Raw genomic sequence first — 22,860 nt, 5'->3', positions numbered from 1 at the left:
AATGACTTTCAAGGTAGAAAGCAGGAATCCATTTTGAAATGTTCTATAAAATAAGGAGTGATTTATAGTTTCATATGATTTTGGCTGAAAGCACTCGGGCTTTGCCAGGTCATCAAAGTCCTGTCAGGGGAATCTATTATTTATTGTTCGATGTGCAGGGAGTGGTGTAAGTACTTTATTTCATGTTTATCTTATGTAAGTATATTGTTAGAAAAAATCAATTCTAGATACTAATACAGTTTGAAAAATACATCACAGAGAATTGAAGTTAAATATCATGGCTGCAAGTTATTGAGTTGAGCATTACGTATTTAGTTTAAAAATGACAAATTTTGAAAAATAAAAGTGACCAAATGTGTGTTTTCTGTTGTGTGAAAGACTCGAATCGGTGTAAATAAACTTTTTCTGGAGTTTTATCATAGATGTCCTTTATGTTTTTGTTTACTGTATCGGTAGGTAGGTACGCCTTTCTTTTCTATTCTTTTACTAACTGGGTTAGAAACATTGTGAGAAGCTGCACAAGAAAGCCTGAAGTGATAGTAAAGCATTTCACAAGGTTCTGAAGTACGTTTTGTGGGTTTATCCCCTCACTCTATAATTTTGCACACGTATTTTTGTGCCTAGCATGCAAACTTTTGTGTGCATGTTATAGAAAGTACTAAAAGCACTTAATGGGGAGTGGGAGAAAAATATCGCAACATAACAGAACTTATATCATACCCCACTATAGGATATAGACCCGCTCAGACCATTAAATAATTTCTTGGTTCTGGAAGGAAAAAGGCCCCAAAGAGCTCTCCGATATACAATCTTTAAAGGAGCTAACTGGATCTAATTGATCCTCTCTTCATTGGCCAGAAAAAACCTTCCAAATCTTCAAATATTCCTCTATTGAATATTTTTATTATTGCTTTTTAGGGAATCTTGTGTTCAGTATTTTCAGCAAAAAATTATTATAAGCAAAACATAATTATATTCTTGGCAGGTACACTCTATCCGCTATTGAGAGCACTGGTAGTGTGCTTGGAACACTTACCTTTTCTGTGTCCAAGACCCGGGTCGACGGCATTCAACTGCAGTGCTGCTGTCTCTCTAACTTCAGCACTGAACAATTCCTGTGCTGCAAGTTGCCCTCTTCACCCTTCTGCCTCCGTCTGACCACTTTTCTTGTGCTTTCCATGGCCCACAGAAGGGCCAGGTGGCCTCTAAGGCCTCCTTTGCAGGATGGATCCAGGTGCTGTTGAGTCTGCTTATATCTGCAGGAATCATCTGGTGCCTCAGGAGCTGAACGCCCTGCTCAAGCTGCTCCCTAGTTGGAGGCCTGGGTGTTGGCTCCTGAGGAGATGTGCAGGGCGGTGGCTTGGTTGGTGTTCTATGCTTCTGCTAAGCACTACAGGTTGGATATTTTGGCTAGATTCCACTTGGACTTTGGCAGAGTTGTCACCATACTACTACTACTTATCATTTCTATAGCGCTACTAGATGTACGCAGCGGGGGGGGGGGGGGGGGGGCTTTGTCTTCTCCCACTCAATAGATCTGCTATGGCACATCCCAATCATGTAGAATGGTAGAGCTGACTCTAAGAAAGGAGGCCTGACTTACCAGATAATTTTCTTTTCTTTAGTCAGCAACACCATTGTTCAATCTTGCCCTAGGAAGACCTCAGCCCAGGGTTCCGGGTGTGCTCTGTGCTGCCTTTTCAGTTCTTAAAAGAAAAAAAAAAGAAATTCATATTGTGATTGGCAGTCATACGATGTCCCGTGATATGGCTATACCCTGGTATATGAAGGGTAGGAAGTGCCACTCTGTGGTGTTTTTTTTCACTTGACTGTCTTTGCAACTGCAGTGGTTGAAGGGGCTGGGTGCATTACAAAAAGAGACCTGCTGCTGCTTGGGCAGATGCATACAGGATTGTTCCAGGGAGCACCACAGATTATACTGGTGATGTCATTGGTAGAATTCAGTTTTCTCTACCTTCACCTGCTGGCAGGAAGGGATAATACCCAACTGTGCAGAATGTCGCACTAATGAAAAGAAAATTATCCAGTAAGTCATAATTTCTCCTTACATGTGTTATTGCCAATATGCAGTAGAATTTGCTCTTTGCACACAACATCCCCAAAGCCTAACTTACATAAGTACATAAGTAGTGCCATACTGGGAAAGACCAAAGGTCCATCTAGCCCAGCATCCTGTCACCGACAGTGGCCAGTCCAGGTCAAGGGCACCTGGCACGCTCCCCAAACGTAAAAACATTCCAGACAAGTTATACCTAAAAATGCGGAATTTTTCCAAGTCCATTTAATAGCGGTCTATGGACTTGTCCTTTAGGAATCTATCTAACCCCTTTTTAAACTCCGTCAAGCTAACCGCCCGTACCACGTTCTCCGGCAACGAATTCCAGAGTCTAATTACACGTTGGGTGAAGAAAGATTTTCTCCGATTCGTTTTAAATTTACCACACTGTAGCTTCAACTCATGCCCTCTAGTCCTAGTATTTTTGGATAGCGTGAACAGTCGCTTCACATCCACCCGATCCATTCCACTCATTATTTTATACACTTCTATCATATCTCCCCTCAGCCGTCTCTTCTCCAAGCTGAAAAGCCCTAGCCTTCTCAGCCTCTCTTCATAGGAAAGTCGTCCCATCCCCACTATCATTGAGGAGATCTGTACTGAATTACTCCCTTACAGGCAGATGATCAAAAGCAAACGCCGGCGCTAGAGGCTGTTAGCACCATACTAGTGCCGGCGTTTGCTACCGTCCCATGATCAGAGCCCTCGAACGCGTGAAACAATGCACTCGAGGGCTCTTAGCGCAAGTAGCATGCAAGTGCATGCTAAACAGGGCTCTTTGCGCAAGTAGCCTGCAAATGCATCACCCCCTTGAAATTTTGCCATCCCTGCAACAGTGCAGTTGAGGCCATCCATCTTCCGATTTAAAGATGGACGTCCTTCTCTTTTCGTTGGTCTTCAGCCCAGACCTGTCAAACAAGTGCGGGAGGATTGTGCTGAGTGCATGCTCAGGCACAATTCTCCCGCACATCTACCCCATAATCAGAGATAATTGCGCTGCTTAAATTTGCATGCATTATCTCTGATCATAGGTCTAATATCGCCCCGCGCTGTTCCAGCGCTTTTTTAGCGCGCTGTTTGGAACAGCGCGGGGCTTTTGATCTCTGCCTGTTAGTGATTTCAGCATTGTGCAGTTCAGCAGGAACTTGAGCCGAAGGTGGTTTCATTAAAATGCATCAAGGAAATACTGGATTCTAGGTAGGTTTCATCTTTACTAATAATACTGGGTTAATGAGCTGCCAGAGGCACGTGGCAGGTAGTTGTGTTCTAATGGTTAGAGCAGTGGACTAGAAACTCCTTGTGAACTTGAGCAAGTCATTTAATCCCCAATTACCTCAGGTACAGATTTAGACTGTAAGCCCTACGAGGAAAGGGAAAATACCTATTGTCCTAAATGTAACTTAGCTTGAGCTGCTACTGAAAAAGGCATGAGCTGAATCCGAACCCCATCCCACCTTGTGTGAGTAACAGGTCCCTTCAAACCATACATGCTGTGTCCCTTGAAACTTGTAAACTTACCTAGTTTTAATATGGTTGTGCCACGCACAGAGCCTTTTCTATATTTTCTACTTTTACACACTGAGTGAGTCTTTGTGCACTCTCTGTTTTCACTAAGAATTGGATTAATGTACTTGTGTTTACTGTCCTGAAGAGTACAGCGGTTTGCATTCATCCAGAACTAGCCTTAAAAGTACACTTTCCAGTTTTCTATGTTCTGATGAATAAACTCTAGTAAAAAAAAAAAAAAATTGATCCTAAAACCTTTATGTATATTTATGTTTTTCTAGGGTTGCCTGAAGCCATCATTGCAGCTGCCTGTTCAAGAATTGGCCAGAGAGTATTGCACATTGATGTGTAAGTTATTTCACCAATACCGCTTACCTTTACTGATCATCCAGGTGTTCAGTAACTTGGGTCCTAAAGAAGCAATACAAGATTTATCAGAATATCACCTTGCCAGTTTTCTGATTCTGTTTCATAGTTTGATCTTGGTTGTATGTCTGTGTTTCTTTCTTTTGTAATATATTTCAGGTTCTGTGTGACATTTCATCAAGGGCTTGTTTCTTATACCCCTTTCTCAGCTGTTTGTGCTGTATTTATACTTTCTATGTTTTACTGTGATGCCTGCAGGGAGTGTTGAGGGTTCTGATCATCGAGACCTGGGTGCGCCAGGAAGGTTTTTATTTGTTTATTTTTTTGAGAGAGAGCCCGTTGTTAAACATTTACCAGCACACCAGTGCTCTTACCTGATAAAGTGATAACTGCCAGAAATCCCATGCAGCAGACAGGATTGAGAGAGCAGTTGCTGTGATCCTTGGGGGAAGGATAGTTACAGTACAGCCTCAGGAAGCAGGTAGCTTGAACCTGTGAGGGAGCAGAGTTCCCAAGAATTCTGGGAGTTGGAGTGCACAGCCTTCTCCAGTCCAGGTGCAGAAAGGCTGAGCCAGTCAAAGCCATTCTAGAGTGGAGCTCTTGAAGCCTAGGAGCCATACTTGAATTTTAAAATCCTCTTCCTTAGTGAAGGAAAGTGGCAGGAGGAATGGACAGCTAACATCCATAGTAACATAGTAAATGACGGCAGATAAAGACCTGTACGGTCCATCCAGTCTGCCCAACAAGATAAACTCATTTTACATGGTATGTGATAGTAAATGGCGCAGTATCCACTCCATTCCTAGACGTTTCCTCGGCAGCCAACCGTGGTCCTTCTCCAGGATTTTCCTCCGTGAACACTAAAGAGAAATAATTGTTTAGCACGTTCGCTTTATCTTCATCACTCTCCACATAGCTATTCTCATAATCTTTGAGTCTCGCAATTCCATTCCTAACTCTTCTCCTTTCTCCAATATATCTGAAAAAGGTCCTGTCACCTCTCTTTACATCTTTAGCCATTTTTTCTTCAGCTCACTCTTTCGTTAGCCCTCTTCGTATTTCCCTCTTCGCTTCTTTGAGTTTAATCTGATAATCTTTTCTGTGATCCTCTTGTTGCGTTCTTTTGTATTTCTTGAATAAAGCCTCTTTTGCTCTTATTTTTTCAGCTACTTGTTTGGAGAACCATATAGGCTTCCTGCTTCTCTTGTTTTTGTTTACTTTCCTCACAAAAAGATCAGTCACTATATTTATAGCAGTCTTTAGCTTGGACCACTGTTTTTCCACTTATCCTACGCCTTCCCACGCCAACAGCTACTTCTTCAGGTACTGAGTTTTGTGCGTCCGCTCTCCGCCTTCACCCTTATATCAAACCATACGGTGTGATGATCACTATTACATAGGTGGGCACCCACCCGGATATCGGAAACACTACCTCCATTAGTGAGCACTAGATCCAGCATCGAGCCTTCCCTGGTGGCTTCCATCACCATTTGTCTGAGCAAGGCACTTTGACAGGCATCCACAATCTCCCTACTTCTTTCCGATTCCGCAGACTGGACGTTCCAATCCATGTCAGACAAATTGAAATCTCCCAACAGAGGCACCTCCCCTTTCATACCTATCTTTTGAATATCTTCTATCAGATCCTTGTCTAACTTCTCCGTTTGCGCAGGAGGTCCAGGGCTAGAGAATCCTGCATGCCCGTAGCAGGTATCGGGCTGATATTCCCAGGGGGAAGGTCCTCAAAGAAAAAGGAAGCCAAAAGAGATGGGGGAGGCATCTTTTTGGGAGGCTTCAGGACTTTAGCCATGGAAGCTAAGAGCCGGCACTAAGTGTGAGCCCCTTTGAAACCTTGCCCAGTGTGGAGTACTGGAAGCTTGCTGTGTTTGAGGCTGTTGGTCAAATGAAGCATAAGGATAGTGCCTTTCTTAGGAGTTAAGCTTGAACCCCAGTTGGTGAAAAGAAATGGAGACTCTTAACTAGAACTGTATTTAATTTTGCTGTTAAAAAGCATATACTTCAGCATAGGTTTTGAATGCTTTGAGACTAGAAGTGTTATTTTTGCCTCAAAACTTTGAGTTTCTGACACTGAAGGCATTATGTGGAAAAAATACAATAAAAAAGCATTTGTTTGGTTAATGGGAAAACCTGAACTGGTTCATTTTACTTCCATGGTGATTGAGAGGAGCAGGCACTCCAGTGCAGTGTTCTTCACTATCCATATTACAATATGCCACCTTTTGTGTAATCAGAACTTAGATATTTTTGCAAGATAAACATTTAAGTTCTGGATTTTGTACATCTAAAGTGCGAATGGTGCTTCTGAAATAAGCACCTAAATCAGTTTCTTATTGGATATTGACATCTGACTCTAGAACAAATAAGGTTTAAAAATTATTCAACAATATGAAATAATTTATACTGGTTTGGCTGCTACTGCATTATGAGCTCTGCAGGTTGTACAGAATGCAGCTGACAAAGTTTTAACTGGAGCTCAACAAATGGATTATGTTTCACTGGTTCTGTACAATCTGGGTCGGCTTACATTATGACCCTTAGGGCTCCTTTTACTAAGAGGTGGTAAGCTCAGCGCGGGCTTACCGCTCGCTATACTGGAAGTACCACCAGGCTACCACAGCAGCCCGGCGGTACTTCCCACCCCTAGTGCGCCGTCATTTCCGGTGCTCCAAAATGTATTTATTTTTGTATAGCCAGAGTGTTCCCGGCGGTAATAGGGCAGTATAAAATGTTTTGTATTTTTTTGATACATTTGTACCCCGCGCTTTCCCACTCATGGCAGGCTCAATGCGGCTTACATGGGGCAATGGAGGGTTAAGTGACTTGCCCAGAGTCACAAGGAGCTGCCTGTGCCTGAAGTGGGAATCAAACTCAGTTCCCCAGGACCAAAGTCCACCACCCTAACCACTAGGCCACTCCTGATAAATTCCATGACTGGCTTGAACAAAGGTCCTTATCGCACATATACAGTGGTGGAAATAAGTATTTGATCCCTTGCTGATTTTGTAAGTTTGCCCACTGACAAAGACATGAGCAGCCCATAATTGAAGGGTAGGTTATTGGTAACAGTGAGAGATAGCATATCACAAATTAAATCCGGAAAATCACATTGTGGAAAGTATATGAATTTATTTGCATTCTGCAGAGGGAAATAAGTATTTAATCCCTCTGGCAAACAAGACCTAATACTTGGTGGCAAAACCCTTGTTGGCAAGCACAGCGGTCAGACGTCTTCTGTAGTTGATGATGAGGTTTGCACACATGTCAGGAGGAATTTTGGTCCACTCCTCTTTGCAGATCATCTCTAAATCATTAAGAGTTCTGGGCTGTTGCTTGGCAACTCGCAGCTTCAGCTCCCTCCATAAGTTTTCAATGGGATTAAGGTCTGGTGACTGGCTAGGCCACTCCATGACCCTAATGTGCTTCTTCCTGAGCCACTCCTTTGTTGCCTTGGCTGTATGTTTTGGGTCATTGTCGTGCTGGAAGACCCAGCCACGACCCATTTTTAAGGCCCTGGCGGAGGGAAGGAGGTTGTCACTCAGAATTGTACGGTACATGGCCCCATCCATTCTCCCATTGATGCGGTGAAGTAGTCCTGTGCCCTTAGCAGAGAAACACCCCCAAAACATAACATTTCCACCTCCATGCTTGACAGTGGGGACGGTGTTCTTTGGGTCATAGGCAGCATTTCTCTTCCTCCAAACACGGCAAGTTGAGTTCATGCCAAAGAGCTCAATTTTTGTCTCATCTGACCACAGCACCTTCTCCCAATCACTCTCGGCATCATCCAGGTGTTCACTGGCAAACTTCAGACGGGCCGTCACATGTGCCTTCCGGAGCAGGGGGACCTTGCGGGCACTGCAGGATTGCAATCCGTTATGTCGTAATGTGTTACCAATGGTTTTCATGGTGACAGTGGTCCCAGCTGCCTTGAGATCATTGACAAGTTCCCCCCTTGTAGTTGTAGGCTGATTTCTAACCTTCCTCATGATCAAGGATACCCCACGAGGTGAGATTTTGCGTGGAGCCCCAGATCTTTGTCGATTGACAGTCATTTTGTACTTCTTCCATTTTCTTACTATGGCACCAACAGTTGTCTCCTTCTCGCCCAGCGTCTTACTGATGGTTTTGTAGCCCATTCCAGCCTTGTGCAGGTGTATGATCTTGTCCCTGACATCCTTAGACAGCTCCTTGCTCTTGGCCATTTTGTAGAGGTTAGAGTCTGACTGATTCACTGAGTCTGTGGACAGGTGTCTTTCATACAGGTGACCATTGCCGACAGCTGTCTGTCATGCAGGTAACGAGTTGATTTGGAGCATCTACCTGGTCTGTAGGGGCCAGATCTCTTACTGGTTGGTGGGGGATCAAATACTTATTTCCCTCTGCAGAATGCAAATAAATTCATATACTTTCCACAATGTGATTTTCCGGATTTAATTTGTGATGTGCTATCTCTCACTGTTACCAATAACCTACCCTTCAATTATGGGCTGCTCATGTCTTTGTCAGTGGGCAAACTTACAAAATCAGCAAGGGATCAAATACTTATTTCCACCACTGTACATTCAGTTTTCAGGTAAATACTTCAGTCCTATACCATCAATGGCCTTAAAGACCTGGCATATGATTTTAAACAAACTTTCCCACATCCCTCCTCATTTCCCACACACATTGTTGCAAATTTTGGCATCATCTGCAAAAAGACAAACCTTTCTGGGTTGCCTTGTTGCAATATTACCAACAAAATCTTGAAAGAAACTGGACCCAAGGTCTAATTAATCCCTATGGCATAGCACTGGTAACATACCTTTCCTCAGAATGAATGCCTCTAACCAATATTCTTTATCTCCCGCTCAACCAGGTTCTAATCCAGTCAGTCAGTTTAGGCTCCATACCACGAGCATCCAATGTATAAGTCGCTTATATGGAACAGTTCAGGGCTCTGGTGAAATCAATGCACGTTATATTTAGCACTAACTCCCAAGGCAACTCCATAGTCACCTAGTCAAAGAAATTGACCAAATTTTTTTTCTGATAAGACCTTCCACTGGTAAAACCATTCTGCCTCGGATTTTGTAATCAAATGGGTTCCAGAAGCTGCACTTTTCCCTGTTTTAGCAGCGTCTATTAATTTACTCACCACCAAGATGACACTTACTGGCTTGTGGTTGTACAGATTGTGAGCCCACTAGGGACAGAAAAAATACCTGAAATATGTAAAACGCTTTGGTTGTATCTACAGAAAGGTGGTATATCAAATCCATGACCGCCTTCGTGGTTCCCAGCTTTCTCCTTATTTCTACTTGTGTGAAAAGGAACCACATCTGCCCATCTCCAGTCTTTGGGAACCATTTCTGACCTTAGAGAAATACTGAAAAGGTGAGACCATTTCCGTGTTTTGAAAATGTTCTACCACGTTGACATTACTCTGATCTCATACTTGTTTGGGTACTTTTTATGGGGACATGAGGGGGAGGAATAGCCTTTGGTTTGTCTTACTCAGACAGAAGCAGTGTTTGGCATGTTAAAATCGTCTTAATATTGTCTTTCTGAAACAAATATAACCAGACATTGATACTGTGAGATTTGTTTTTCTTACTTTAACATGTGTTATGCTACCGTATATTGGGTTGCAAGTATGCTTCACTGATCTGAATACATTTTGAGAACTGTCCTTTAGGAAAATCAAACCTATTTAGATTTTCTTCGAAGTACAGGGAATTATTATTGTCTTTGAATTACTTTCTTCAAGGATTTATTTTGTGCAATTCTACCACAGTGGGTGCATTTTTAGTTCATTTTAGTTTAACTTGCATTATAATGATCTCTATAAATTATTTTTACTTGTTTAGACAATTACAATTTTATGCCATCAGTTTTGTCCTTCTGTCAAAAATATGTCTAAGCAAAAAGAGCTTTATTTAGGTGATAATGACAGTAGAATCAAGACCAGTGCTTACATAGTTACTTTCATTGTTTATTTGTTGTGCTGCTTATCTTGGACTTTTAACAACTTCAGAGAGAGAAAATAAGTGTTTATGTTCCACAAATGGCTGATGGCATGCACTTTATGGACTTTGCTCCAGATTCTCTTACCTATTTTATAAAGCATCTTGCCTGATCCTATGTATATCTGTAGTTAAAAAACCCCAAAAGTTTCATGTGTAGAAGAATTGTTGTATATTAGTGCCTATCTTTTTCACTAAACAGTTGATTATTTTCTAATCTACAGTCAAGGATATATTTATCGTAATTTACTTCTCAAGGTTTGGCATTAGGTAGTTCAGAAGAAGCTCATTATAAAATACTGAGTACCACCATTCTTGATTTATAAACACTGTCCAGAAATCACCATCAACAGCAGCTAATCTCATATGGAATAGTCACTTCATTGCCTAGTTGTCATAAATTCCCATGGACAGATCTTAAACCAAAGTTAACTTCTGCCAAATTGTAATTGAAGGAGCTCTATTTCTACATGCCAGCTATCCGTCTCAATAAATGTAAAATTGGTGGTTCTTTTCAGAGAGCCATGTTTGCTGCAAATATTAATGAGATGTTGACGTGAAATTTCAAGGATAGATGCTAGATGATTTAGAAAAGTAATTTGCAATTTAAAATATTGGAGTGCAGCATTCAGTTTAAACTTGAAGAGGCTAAAGTGAAATGAGAGAGAGCAGTAGATACATAGTAAGTGACGGCAGATAAAGACCCAAACGGTCCATCCAGTCTGCTCAACATGGCAACCAAAGCCGCGGCATTACAAACAGGGCAGTTGGCAATTTGTCACCATGCCAACTACACATAGGCAGTTATATATGTATTCCTGGGGGAATTCTGTGCCAAAAAAATTTTGAAAATTCTGTGCACTGTATTTGTAATTTTCATGTTCAGAACTCCTCCCCCCCTTGTAAGGGTTGACTCCTTCCCTATTTATGAAACAGGTGTTTCCTTCCTCGGGTTTCACTTGTTTCAGCTCTCTTAGCTTGCATCATCATTTTTTAAAGTTATTTTTGTCTGTACAAAATGGTAAAAAAGTTTCTCATTTACAGTTTTCCTTCCCCCCCCCCCCCTTTTTGATTTGCAAATGCAATTTGGTTTTTGATGCCATTGAGTCAACTACATCTTCCAGTATGGCCTGCTTTTTTTAGAGCAGCAATGCCATTTATTTGCTACAAAAATACATTTTTTCAATGAGGGGATAGGTGAAGGGGTCAATGTACTCGCCTCCCCAACTGTCTTTTGAAAATAGAGTACAACAGTCGTTCCCAAATCTCTCATGTGGACTCCCTAGCCAGTCAGGTTTTCAGGATATCCACAGTGAATATTTGTTAGAGAGATTGCATACAGCGGAGGCAGTGCATTCAAATCTCTCTCATAAATATTCATGGTGGATATCCCGAAAGCCTGACTGGCTGAAGAGGCCAAAGACAGGCTTTGGAGCCACTGGATTACATTTAAAAAAAACAATTTGAGATCTAGTTAAGCAGTTGTCTGGTTCAAAAAAAACAAAAGGCCAGTAGTGGTCTATGACATCTTCTCTTTGCCTTCTCAAATTGTCAAAGAACAATCAGTTATTTCATGGGTTGGAAACTCTAGTTCTGATTTTCATGGTAACTAGCATGAATAGTGGGTGATTCACATGTAGGCAGGTAGTCTAGGAGCCTAATTAATTTACATATAATTGGTTATGTGTAGCGCTGCGTATGCCTTGTAGCGCTATAGGAATGTTAAATAGTAGTAGTAGTTATGCAGGAAACCCACATCTAACTGAACTGTTTGAAGCCCTGCCCTGTTAAATGTGTTTGAAAAGTTTCTAGTTCATGACTGGCTGCTGCTAAGCTACAGAGGAATAAATGGAGAGGTACAAGTGAAGTCCTTGCTTGCTGTTAGTGTTTGCTCAGAGTCCTATTAATTATCTAACTGGCTGGCTGATTTTGTTTTTAAAATGGACCAGAGGAAGTGGTTTTCCATCTCTCCTCAGCTTTCTGCCCACTGAAAGCTTAAGACATAATTTTTATTTTTGTTACATGTGTACCCCGCGCTTTCCCACCCATAGCAGGCTCAATGCGGCTTACATGGGGCAATGGAGGGTTAAGTGACTTGTCTGTGCCTGAGGTGGGAATTGAACTCAGTTCCCCAGGACCAAAGTCCACCACCCTAACCACTAGGCCACTAAGGTAGTCTTCCATGCTTTCAGTTAGTTATATTTACTGTTGAGAGTTAAAGGTTGCCTTTTTATGGAAAAGTCTTGTATGCAAAATGAAATCCATGTTCTTTGCCTTCACTCTAAACCAGTGGTTCTCAACCTTTCTTCTGTTGTGATGCACCTGACAGTATTCTTATATGTGACACACCGAACACTGAAGTTCACAACTGAACAAAGCACACCTAAATATTTCATTGTTTAATTATAAGTTTAGTGTGAATTTGCTCACTTTATATCAAAAAGCTGTATGCAACACGTCAGTCCCAGATTTCTCATTTGTCATACAACAAAACAGGTTTCAAATTCTGGTGTGACCTCAGTAATAGCAAAATCCCTCCACTGCCAGATTCTGTGAAGCAACACAAAAACTTGCAAATATGCTACTCAAACTATAGAGCAATCAGAACCTGCAGACTTGCAAAACGTTCAGTTGGGGCTGGAGGCAGCAGTTATTATTGGGGGTCTTAGGGATTCAGAAATAGGGACCAGTTACAGGGATTTCAAGAACCTGACTCTCAAGATTGTTGGTCTTCCCAGCTTCCAAGCAGTGATGGTGGTAAAGGAAACACAGACTTGCTGTCTGTACCAAACGTTTTGTGATACACCTCCCATCTCTTGGGGACACACCAGTTCAGGACCACTGCTCTAAGCTAGTAGAAGTTCTTTTGAGGTAGCTTCTGATCGAGTGATTTTGATATAAGAGAAAATATGCTTCTTTATCCTCTGCCAGTCAAACTCTTAGGAGAGATTGTCACCAACATCTGGTGCTGGGGAGGAATTGATTTTGTTTTCTGCAAGGACATCAATAGTTTTCCTTTTGGAGTATGAACGATAGAAGGTTACCTTAGATAAATTAGAATCAAGTAGTGCAGAAACACTGAACGCAGCACAAGCTTTGACTCCAGGAATGTTTTTCCCACAGAGGAGCACAATACTCTACGAATGTAAGAAACTGCAAACCAAACTGCTTGATTAAGGCTGATAGTTTACTGGTTGGAGCCCAAATAAGTAAGCAGGCACTTCTGTTTCCCTTCCTTTCTCCCTCCATTTTTTCCCTTAAAAGAGTGGAGTGGTAGCTTAGTGGTTAATGCAGCGGACCTTTGATCCTAGGGAACTGGGTTGATTCCCACTGCAGCTCCTTGTGACTCTGGGCATTTAATCCTCCATTGCCTCAGGTACAAATAATTACCTGTATATACTATGTTCTCCGAGGACAAGCAGGCTGCTTGTTCTCACTGATGGGTGACATCCACGGCAGCCCCTCCAATCGGAATCTTCACTAGCAAAGGCCTTTGCTAGCCCTTGCGCGCCGATGCGCACCGCGCATGCGCGGCCGTCTTCCCGCCCGAAACCGGCTTGTGCCGGCCAGTCTCCTTTTTTCCGCGCTCGGTACGGTTGTGTTTTACCGTTCGTGCCTGGAAAAGTCGACCTCGCGCGTCGTTTTCGACTCGTTTCTGTAGAAACTCCAAAAATTGTTTGGATTAACCTCTTTGGGTTTTTTCCTTCCTCTACTTAGAGTTTTTTCGCCCCGTTAAGTTTTCTTTCGTCGTCGGGGTAGGCCTTACTTAGGCCCCGGTCGAAATTTCCTATTTTTCTGGTGCCAAATTTCGCCATTTTGTCTTTCGATTTCGCCGGCGTGATTTTTCCGCCCATGACATCGAAGCCTTCCAGCGGCTTCAAGAAGTGCACCCAGTGCGCCCGGGTAATCTCGCTCACTGACAGGCACGCATCGTGTCTTCAGTGTCTGGGGGCTGGGCACCGCCCTCAGGCCTGTAGTCTGTGTTCCCTTTTACAAAGGCGGACTCAGGTAGCGAGGTTAGCCCAGTGGAACATTTTGTTCTCGGGCTCTTCGTCGGCATCGGCACCGGGGGTATCGAGTGCATCGACGTCTTCAGCGTCCGGACGTTCATCCTCGGCGGCCAGTGCATCGAGTGCATCGAGGCATCGGCCCTCTGCATCGGCGCTGAGACATCGGACAGCTGCATCGACGTCGGTGGTATCGGGACCTCGTCTGCTGATGTCGTCGGACGGTGGTGCTTCGTCTGGAGTGCAGGTGAGGGCTGTCCATTCCCCTGCTGGTGGCGGTGAGCCTTCGGGTGGGTCTCCCCCTACCCTGAGGGCTCCTGCGGTACAGCCCCCCCCGAGACCGACCTTCTTCGGTCTCGGCCCCGAGGAAGCGACGGCTGGATTCTACGTCCTCCTCGTCGGTGCTGGGAAGCTCCGGTGACATGCTTCGTCCCAAGAAGTCGAAGAAGCATCGTCACCGGTCCCCTTCCCATGTCGGTACCGAGAGCTCTGGGTCGCCGAAGGAGTCGGCACCCAGCAGGCATCGACGCCGAGAGGACCGCTCACCCTCTGTTCAGGAGGTGTCGATGCGCTCCACTCTGGACAGCCCGGAACAGCCTCCACGCCCGGAACAGGTTCTGACGTCGACGCCTGCATTGACCTCCATGCCTTTCTCTGCAGCCGCTCTGAACGAGAGCCTCCGGGCCGTTCTCCCAGAGATTCTGGGAGAGCTGTTGCGCCCTACCCCTCCGGTACCGGCGGTGCTTGCGCCACCGGTACCGTCGAGCGGGTTGGCCCATCGCCCGAGGTGAGGTCTCCGGCGTCGGTGCCGCGTGCGGTACCGGCTGCCGTCGCCTCCCAGGACGGCTCCCCGACTACGTCGGCGGAGGGAGCTTTGCCGATGCGGGCGAGGGAGTCTACCTCTCGACGCCCCCATCGTGGACGTGGCTCCACGGAGTCGAGTCGGGCACGGTTGCAGACACAGGTCCGTGAACTTGTGTCTGACACCGAGGGTGAGGCCTCGTGGGAAGAGGAAGAAGACCCCAGATATTTCTCTGACGAGGAGTCTGAGGGTCTTCCTTCCGATCCCACTCCCTCTCCTGAAAGACAGCTTTCTCCTCCTGAGAGTCTGTCTTTTGCTTCCTTTGTCCGGGAGATGTCTACGGCCATCCCCTTCCCGGTGGTTGTGGAGGACGAGCCCAGGGCTGAAATGTTTGAGCTCCTGGACTATCCTTCTCCACCTAAGGAAGCGTCCACTGTACCCATGCACCATGTCCTAAAAAAGACATTGCTGGCGAACTGGACCAAGCCTTTAACTAATCCCCACATCCCCAAGAAGATCGAGTCCCAGTACCGGATCCATGGGGACCCAGATCTGATGCGCACTCAGTTGCCTCATGATTCTGGAGTTGTGGATCTGGCCCTAAAGAAGGCTAAGAGTTCTAGGGAGCATGCTTCGGCGCCCCCGGGCAAGGACTCTAGAACCTTAGACTCCTTTGGGAGGAAGGCCTACCATTCTTCTATGCTCGTGGCCAAAATTCAGTCCTACCAGCTCTACACGAGCATACACATGCGGAACAATGTGCGGCAGTTGGCGGGCTTGGTTGATGCGCTCCCCCCTGAGCAAGCCAAGCCTTTTCAGGAGGTGGTCAGGCAGCTGAAGGCGTGCAGAAAATTCCTGGCCAGAGGGGTGTATGACACCTTTGATGTTGCGTCCAGGGCCGCTGCTCAAGGTGTGGTGATGCGCAGGCTCTCATGGCTGCGTGCCTCCGACCTGGAGAATAGAATCCAGCAGCGGATTGCGGACTCGCCTTGCCGTGCGGATAACATTTTTGGAGAGAAAGTCGAACAGGTGGTAGAGCAGCTCCACCAGCGGGACACCGCATTCGACAAGTTCTCCCGCCGGCAGCCTTCAGCCTCTACCTCTACAGGTAGAAGATTTTTTGGGGGAAGGAAGACTGTTCCCTACTCTTCTGGCAAGCGTAGGTACAATCCTCCTTCTCGACAGCCTGCGGCCCAGGCTAAGCCCCAGCGCGCTCGCTCTCGTCAGCAGCGTGCGCCTCAGCAAGGCCCCTCGGCTCCCCAGCAAAAGCAAGGGACGAGCTTTTGACTGGCTCCAGCAGAGCATAGCCGCCATCCAAGTGTCAGTGCCGGGCGACCTGCCAGTCGGAGGGAGGTTGAAAGCTTTTCACCAAAGGTGGCCTCTCATAACCTCCGATCAGTGGGTTCTCCAAATAGTCCGGCAAGGATACACCCTCAATTTGGCCTCAAAACCTCCAAATTGTCCACCGGGAGCTCAGTCTTACAGCTTCCAGCACAAGCAGGTACTTGTAGAGGAACTCTCCGCCCTTCTCAGCGCCAATGCGGTCGAGCCCGTGCCATCCGGGCAAGAAGGGCTGGGATTCTATTCCAGGTACTTTCTTGTGGAAAAGAAAACAGGGGGGATGCGTCTCATCCTAGACCTAAGGGCCCTGAACAAATATCTGGTCAAAGAAAAGTTCAGGATGCTTTCCCTGGGCACCCTCCTTCCCATGATTCAGCAAAACGATTGGCTATGCTCTCTGGACTTGAAGGATGCCTACACACACATCCCGATACTGCCAGCTCACAGACAGTATCTGCGATTTCAGCTGGGCACACGTCACTTCCAGTACTGTGTGCTACCCTTTGGGCTCGCCTCTGCACCCAGGGTGTTCACAAAGTGCTTGGCTGTAGTAGCAGCAGCACTTTGCAGGCTGGGGGTGCACGTGTTCCCATATCTCGACGATTGGCTGGTGAAGAACACATCCGAGGCAGGAGCCCTGCAGTCCATGCAGATGACTATTCGCCTCCTGGAGCTACTGGGGTTTGTGATAAATTATCCAAAGTCCCATCTTCTCCCAGTGCAGAGACTAGAATTCATAGGAGCTCTGCTGGATTCTCGGACGGCTTGCGCCTATCTCCCAGAGGCGAGGGCCAGCAACTTGTTGTCCCTCGTCTCGCGGGTGCGGGCGTCCCAGCAGATCACAGCTCGGCAGATGTTGAGATTGCTAGGCCACATGGCCTCCACAGTCCATGTGACTCCCATGGCCCGCCTTCACATGAGATCTGCCCAATGGACCCTAGCTTCCCAGTGGTTTCAGGCTGCTGGGGATCTAGAAGACGTAATCCACCTGTCCACGAGTTTTCTCGAATCCCTGTATTGGTGGCCGATTTGGTCCAATCTGACTCTGGGACGTCCTTTCCAAATTCCTCAGCCACAAAAAGTGCTGACCACGGATGCATCTCTCCTGGGGTGGGGAGCTCATGTCGAGGGGCTTCACACCCAAGGAAGCTGGTCCCTCCAGGAACGCGATCTGCAGATCAATCTTCTGGAGTTACGAGCGATCTGGAACGCTCTGAAGGCTTTCAGAGATCGGCTGTCCCACCAAATTATCCAAATTCAGACAGACAACCAGGTTGCCATGTACTACGTCAACAAGCAGGGGGGCACCGGATCTCGCCCCCTGTGTCAGGAAGCCGTCAGCATGTGGCTCTGGGCTCGCCGTCACGGCATGGTGCTCCAAGCCACATATCTGGCAGGCATAAACAACAGTCTGGCCGACAGGTTGAGCAGGATTATGCAACCTCACGAGTGGTCGCTCAATTCCCATGTAGTGCGACAGATCTTCCAGGTGTGGGGCACCCCCTTGGTAGATCTCTTCGCATCTCGAGCCAACCACAAAGTCCCTCAGTTCTGTTCCAGGCTGCAGGCCCACGGCAGACTGGCGTCGGATGCCTTCCTCCTGAACTGGGGGGAGGGTCTGCTGTATGCTTATCCTCCCATACCTCTGGTGGGGAAGACTTTGTTGAAACTCAAGCAAGACCGAGGCACCATGATTCTGATTGCTCCTTTTTGGCCGCGTCAGATCTGGTTCCCTCTTCTTCTGGAGTTGTCCTCCGAAGAACCGTGGAGATTGGAGTGTTTTCCGACTCTCATCACGCAGGACGAAGGGGCTCTTCTGCATCCCAACCTCCGGTCCCTGGCTCTCACGGCCTGGATGTTGAGAGCGTAGACTTTGCCTCTTTGGGTCTGTCAGAGGGTGTCTCCCGTATCTCGCTTGCTTCCAGGAAAGATTCCACTAAGAGGAGTTACTTCTTTCTATGGAGGAGGTTTGCCGTCTGGTGTGACAGCAAGGCCCTAGATCCTCGCTCTTGTCCTACACAGACCCTGCTTGAATACCTTCTGCACTTGTCTGAGTCTGGTCTCAAGACCAACTCTGTAAGGGTTCACCTTAGTGCAATCAGTGCATACCATTACCGTGTGGAAGGTAAGCCGATCTCAGGACAGCCTTTAGTTGTTCGCTTCATGAGAGGTTTGCTTTTGTCAAAGCCCCCTGTCAAGCCTCCTACAGTGTCATGGGATCTCAATGTCGTTCTCACCCAGCTGATGAAACCTCCTTTTGAGCCACTGAACTCCTGCCATCTGAAGTACTTGACCTGGAAGGTCATTTTCTTGGTGGCAGTTACTTCAGCTCGTAGAGTCAGTGAGCTTCAGGCCCTGGTAGCCCAGGTCCCTTACACCAAATTTCATCATAACAGAGTAGTCCTCCGCACTCACCCTAAGTTCCTACCAAAGGTTGTGTCGGAGTTCCATCTGAACCAGTCAATTGTCTTGCCAACATTCTTTCCCCGTCCTCATTCCTGCCCTGCTGAACGTCAGCTGCACACATTGGACTGCAAGAGAGCATTGGCCTTCTATCTGGAGCGGACACAGCCCAACAGACAGTCCGCCCAATTGTTTGTTTCTTTTGATCCCAATAGGAGGGGAGTGGCTGTGGGGAAACGCACCATATCCAATTGGCTAGCAGATTGCATTTCCTTCACTTACGCCCAGGCGGGGCTGGCTCTTGAGGGTCATGTCACGGCTCATAATGTTAGAGCCATGGCTGCGTCGGTAGCCCACTTGAAGTCAGCCTCTATTGAAGAAATTTGCAAAGCTGCGACGTGGTCATCTGTCCACACATTCACATCTCATTACTGCCTGCAGCAGGATACCCGACACGACAGTCGGTTCGGGCAGTCAGTTCTTCAGAACCTGTTTGGGCTTTAGGATCCAACTCCACCCCCCGAGGGCCCTGTTTGTTCTGTTCCAGGCTCCACTCTCAGTTAGTTGGTAAATTTTTTAGGTCAATCTCAGTTATGTCCTCGCCGTTGCGAGGCCCAATTGACCATGGTTGTTGTTTTGAGTGAGCCTGGGGGCTAGGGATACCCCATCAGTGAGAACAAGCAACCTGCTTGTCCTTGGAGAAAGCGAATGCTACATACCTGTAGAAGGTATTCTCCGAGGACAGCAGGCTGATTGTTCTCACAAACCCGCCCGCCTCCCCTTTGGAGTTGTGTCTTCCCTTGTCTTTGTCTTGCTACACATGAGACTGGCCGGCACAAGCCGGTTTCGGGCGGGAAGACGGCTGCGCATGCGCGGCGCGCGAGGGCTAGCAAAGGCCTTTGCTAGTGAAGATTCCGATTGGAGGGACTGCCGTGGACGTCACCCATCAGTGAGAACAATCAGCCTGCTGTCCTCGGAGAATACCTTCTACAGGTATGTAGCATTCGCTTAAACCGCTTTGAATGTAGTTGCAAAAATCACAGAAAGGCAGTATATCAAGTCCCATTTCCCTTTCCCTTTCCTCTTCTCACTGTGTAACCTTCAGCAAGCTCTGTGAGTCTTTACAGTCTTTGGGATGAGGACTTCCCCTAATTCTGTAAATTCGGACGCACAATTTTGCAACAAGAGTGCAAAATTGTTTGCACAAGTTATAGAACAGTGCCTAACTTAATTGTTTAAGTGGATGGTAATTGACTTTAACAGCCAGGAATGACCCTTAATTGGCCCCAATTTGCAGTTGTCAGGAATGACCCTTAATTGGCCCCAATTTGCAGTTGTGTGTGTGTAACTCCAAATAGGCACTCCTGTAAACTTAGTACTTAAGTTTTATAGCGCGTATCTGCAAAGTGGGTGTTAATATGGGAAGGGCATGGGTGGGTCAGGGGTGTGTCCGACATTTTGACGCTAAGTTTATAGAATACTGACAGTTACATGCACAATTTAGAGGATTTAGGTGCGAGCATTTACACCAGCCTTTGACTTGGCATACATGCTCTCGCCTAAAGTTTAGCACTCAGATACTGACTTAAGTTAGTATTCTTATAACGGCTTCAATACCAAACTTGGGCAATATAGAAAACTTGCTTAGTGCTCAATTTTTTTGTGCCTAATGTTTGGTGCCCTTTCTTGAGTCTGTCTATTTTTAACATGTGAGTGCTCATGCAATGCTGTATAAACTAACAACACTGTAAATAAAATATTGCTCTCTGTGTCCGAAAGCCAGTCCAAAGCAGGAAATATTCAACCCTTTTGTCTAATCATGTGGTCCTAAATTCTTGATGGTATTACTTGTGGGCAGTAACAGTGTGATACAGCACTACCATAAGTTTATAACATCTGATTACTTGGACTTCTGGTGTCCTGATGGCAGCACATTATTATTGAATGGTGAACCTATTTTAATTTACTCATTTTTCGCATTGTACTGTATTTTATTTATATATATATATATATATATATATATATATATATATATTGTTTTTTTTAACCTGCAGGAAAAATTACTATGGAGGAAACTGGGCCAGCTTTACCTTTTCAGGACTTTTATCCTGGTTGGAGGAATACAAGGTACAGTACATATTTGACTTGAATTTTTGAAAATTTGTCCTGAGGCAAAGTGTCTCCCAAATGGGTTAGTTTTGCACATACCATGACAGGAATGAACTTGACTCCTAAGCTAGGGTATTGAGATGAGTGATGTAATTTCCTCTCCTTTTCTTCTAAATCATTTTTTTTTATTGTAAACTGTTTATGAGCATTTTTGTGCAGTATGTGGTACTATCAAGAAATTAAAATAAATAATTATATTAGATGCTAATGTTCACTTTATTACTTGCATTATGCTTCCTTGTGGAGTTTACAGGTTGTAGCATCTACAGGAGGCATATTTAGGTAGGCTTGGAAATTTGTAATCAGGTACAGTTCTTTGTACAGGTGTACGTTTTTCACGCTCTGCTGTCTATGTGCAGTTCAGAAAGCATTAAAGTAGGAGTTTCTCACTGATCTAAACAACATACGCTTCTACCATAGGGGCCAACATATTTCAAAATGATTGAGAGTGATAAACACAATACAAATGACCCCTTCCTGGACACTGTGAAAAAGCTTTCTTAATAGTGGGTGTGATCAGTTCCCACTAGCACCCACAGAGTTGGCTCCTGTGTCCATCACAATAAAATATGTATATCAATTTCAAATAAGAAACCAAAAGATATTTATTTGTTGCATTTGTATCCCACATTTTCCCACCTATTTGCAGGGTCAATGTGGCTTACAATTTCCGTCATGGCTTACGCCATTCCAGATACAATTGGTATTATAAAGAAAGCATGGATGACATAATAAACAATCAGGTAAAAAGAGAAAACATTCATATTGGTTCCATAAGTCTTCAAAATCCTTCACACAGTACTTGATGAAAGCCCCTTTTGAAATAGTAACAGCAGTAAGCTGTTTAGAATAAATGTCTACCATCTTTACACAGTAGGATGATGTAGTTTTCACCCATTCTTCTTGGCAGAATAGCTTATGTTTTAAGTCTACTAACTTTACACAGTTGGATGATGTGGTTTTTACTCATTCTTCATGGCGGAATTGCTTCCTTACTCATGGCTACTGACTTTGGAGGGATGGCCTAATCAAGGCAGCGTCTGTGGTGTCAAACTATTTCCACTTTTTGCCCCAAGGAATATTCAAGCATATAAAAATTTTCTTATAGTCTTCCCCTAGTCTATACCTTTGAATAACATTATCCCAAAAATTCTTTGAACAGCTCCTTGTTGTCGTGTTTAGACCTTTTGTACATCAGGAACAGCTTGATGTATACATCATCCATAAGTACTTAAGTTAGTACATATTCCATGAATGAGAAAGTGGATTCTTTTTATGTTTTTTTTTCAAGGTAATTTTTGAAAATGGAATTAATGTGAGTTTGCTAATGTAAAGGGTGTGACAACTTATCAAGACATTTTAGTTTCTTGTTCTTAATTACTTTCTCAAATATTTCTGTTCCTTTATTTTGAAAGTGTTGTATGATTCGGTGAAACAAACTCCCACTTTAATATATTTTGAATTGTGTTTACTAGACAGCAGAATGTGAAGACTTTTACTAGGTACTGTAGGTTGCACCTAGTACAGTTGGAAATATTTCTGTATCTTTCTGCTACATTTTCATGGACTCTGTTTCTCATAGAACAACCAATCTAGAATTTGTGTTAAACAATGGCTGCTAAAAACACTACTATCTGAAAGACTGATGAACCTAAATAGCTTCTTCCATTACGTAGGGTCCCACTATTCCAGAACCTGTGGGATAGTTGTGGAGATAGAGAACCGAAAACTTAGCCGAGACATATCTCTTGGCATCTAGTCCAGCTCCTTCTTATTTTCTGTCTCCATAAGGTGGATGGACACACTTTTCAGCCTTTGGTTCTGAGTGCTTTGTTCCTGGGGTCAGCTGGTCCCCAGTTGAGCTTTGCAGGTGGCTTGAGACTGCAGAGTGTCTGTCTCTGGCGCCCTGCAAATTTACTTCTTCTCTCCCTTCACCTTCACCTCTCCCTCTGTTTCCTGGAGCTCTCCTTTTCCAGCACAACAACCTTAAAAAGAAGAAGAAAGAAATAAAAACAAAAGAAAGGCGAAGGAAAGAGGTTTACTGGAGAGAATGGGACAGAGTATCAGTCCTTATTCTTGCTCATCTGGGTAAGACTTGTGGAGACTGCGGTTAGGGGGAGCAGTTGGCAGTGGTAAGTCTGACTAAAGTTTGACTTGGAACCG

At 45.1% G+C, this 22,860-nt stretch overlaps 1 protein-coding gene across 2 annotated transcripts in view; it reads left to right on the top strand.

Moving 5' to 3' along the window:
• The window catches only part of CHM (CHM Rab escort protein), a 243,774-nt gene that overhangs the window by 16,774 nt on the left and 204,140 nt on the right, over window positions 1-22,860 (top strand). For both annotated transcript variants that reach the window (XM_030209030.1, XM_030209031.1), the window contains exons 2-3: window positions 3,865-3,931; window positions 20,583-20,655. In XM_030209030.1, the coding sequence (XP_030064890.1) occupies window positions 3,865-3,931; window positions 20,583-20,655 (140 nt within the window). The remainder of the gene's footprint in view (window positions 1-3,864; window positions 3,932-20,582; window positions 20,656-22,860) is intronic.

The sequence above is a fragment of the Microcaecilia unicolor genome, chromosome 7 (assembly GCF_901765095.1).
Source record: "Microcaecilia unicolor chromosome 7, aMicUni1.1, whole genome shotgun sequence".
Lineage (NCBI taxonomy): Eukaryota > Metazoa > Chordata > Amphibia > Gymnophiona > Siphonopidae > Microcaecilia > Microcaecilia unicolor.
The sequence above is the reverse complement of the archived record's forward strand: the minus strand, read 5'-3'. Positions and strand labels throughout refer to the sequence as shown.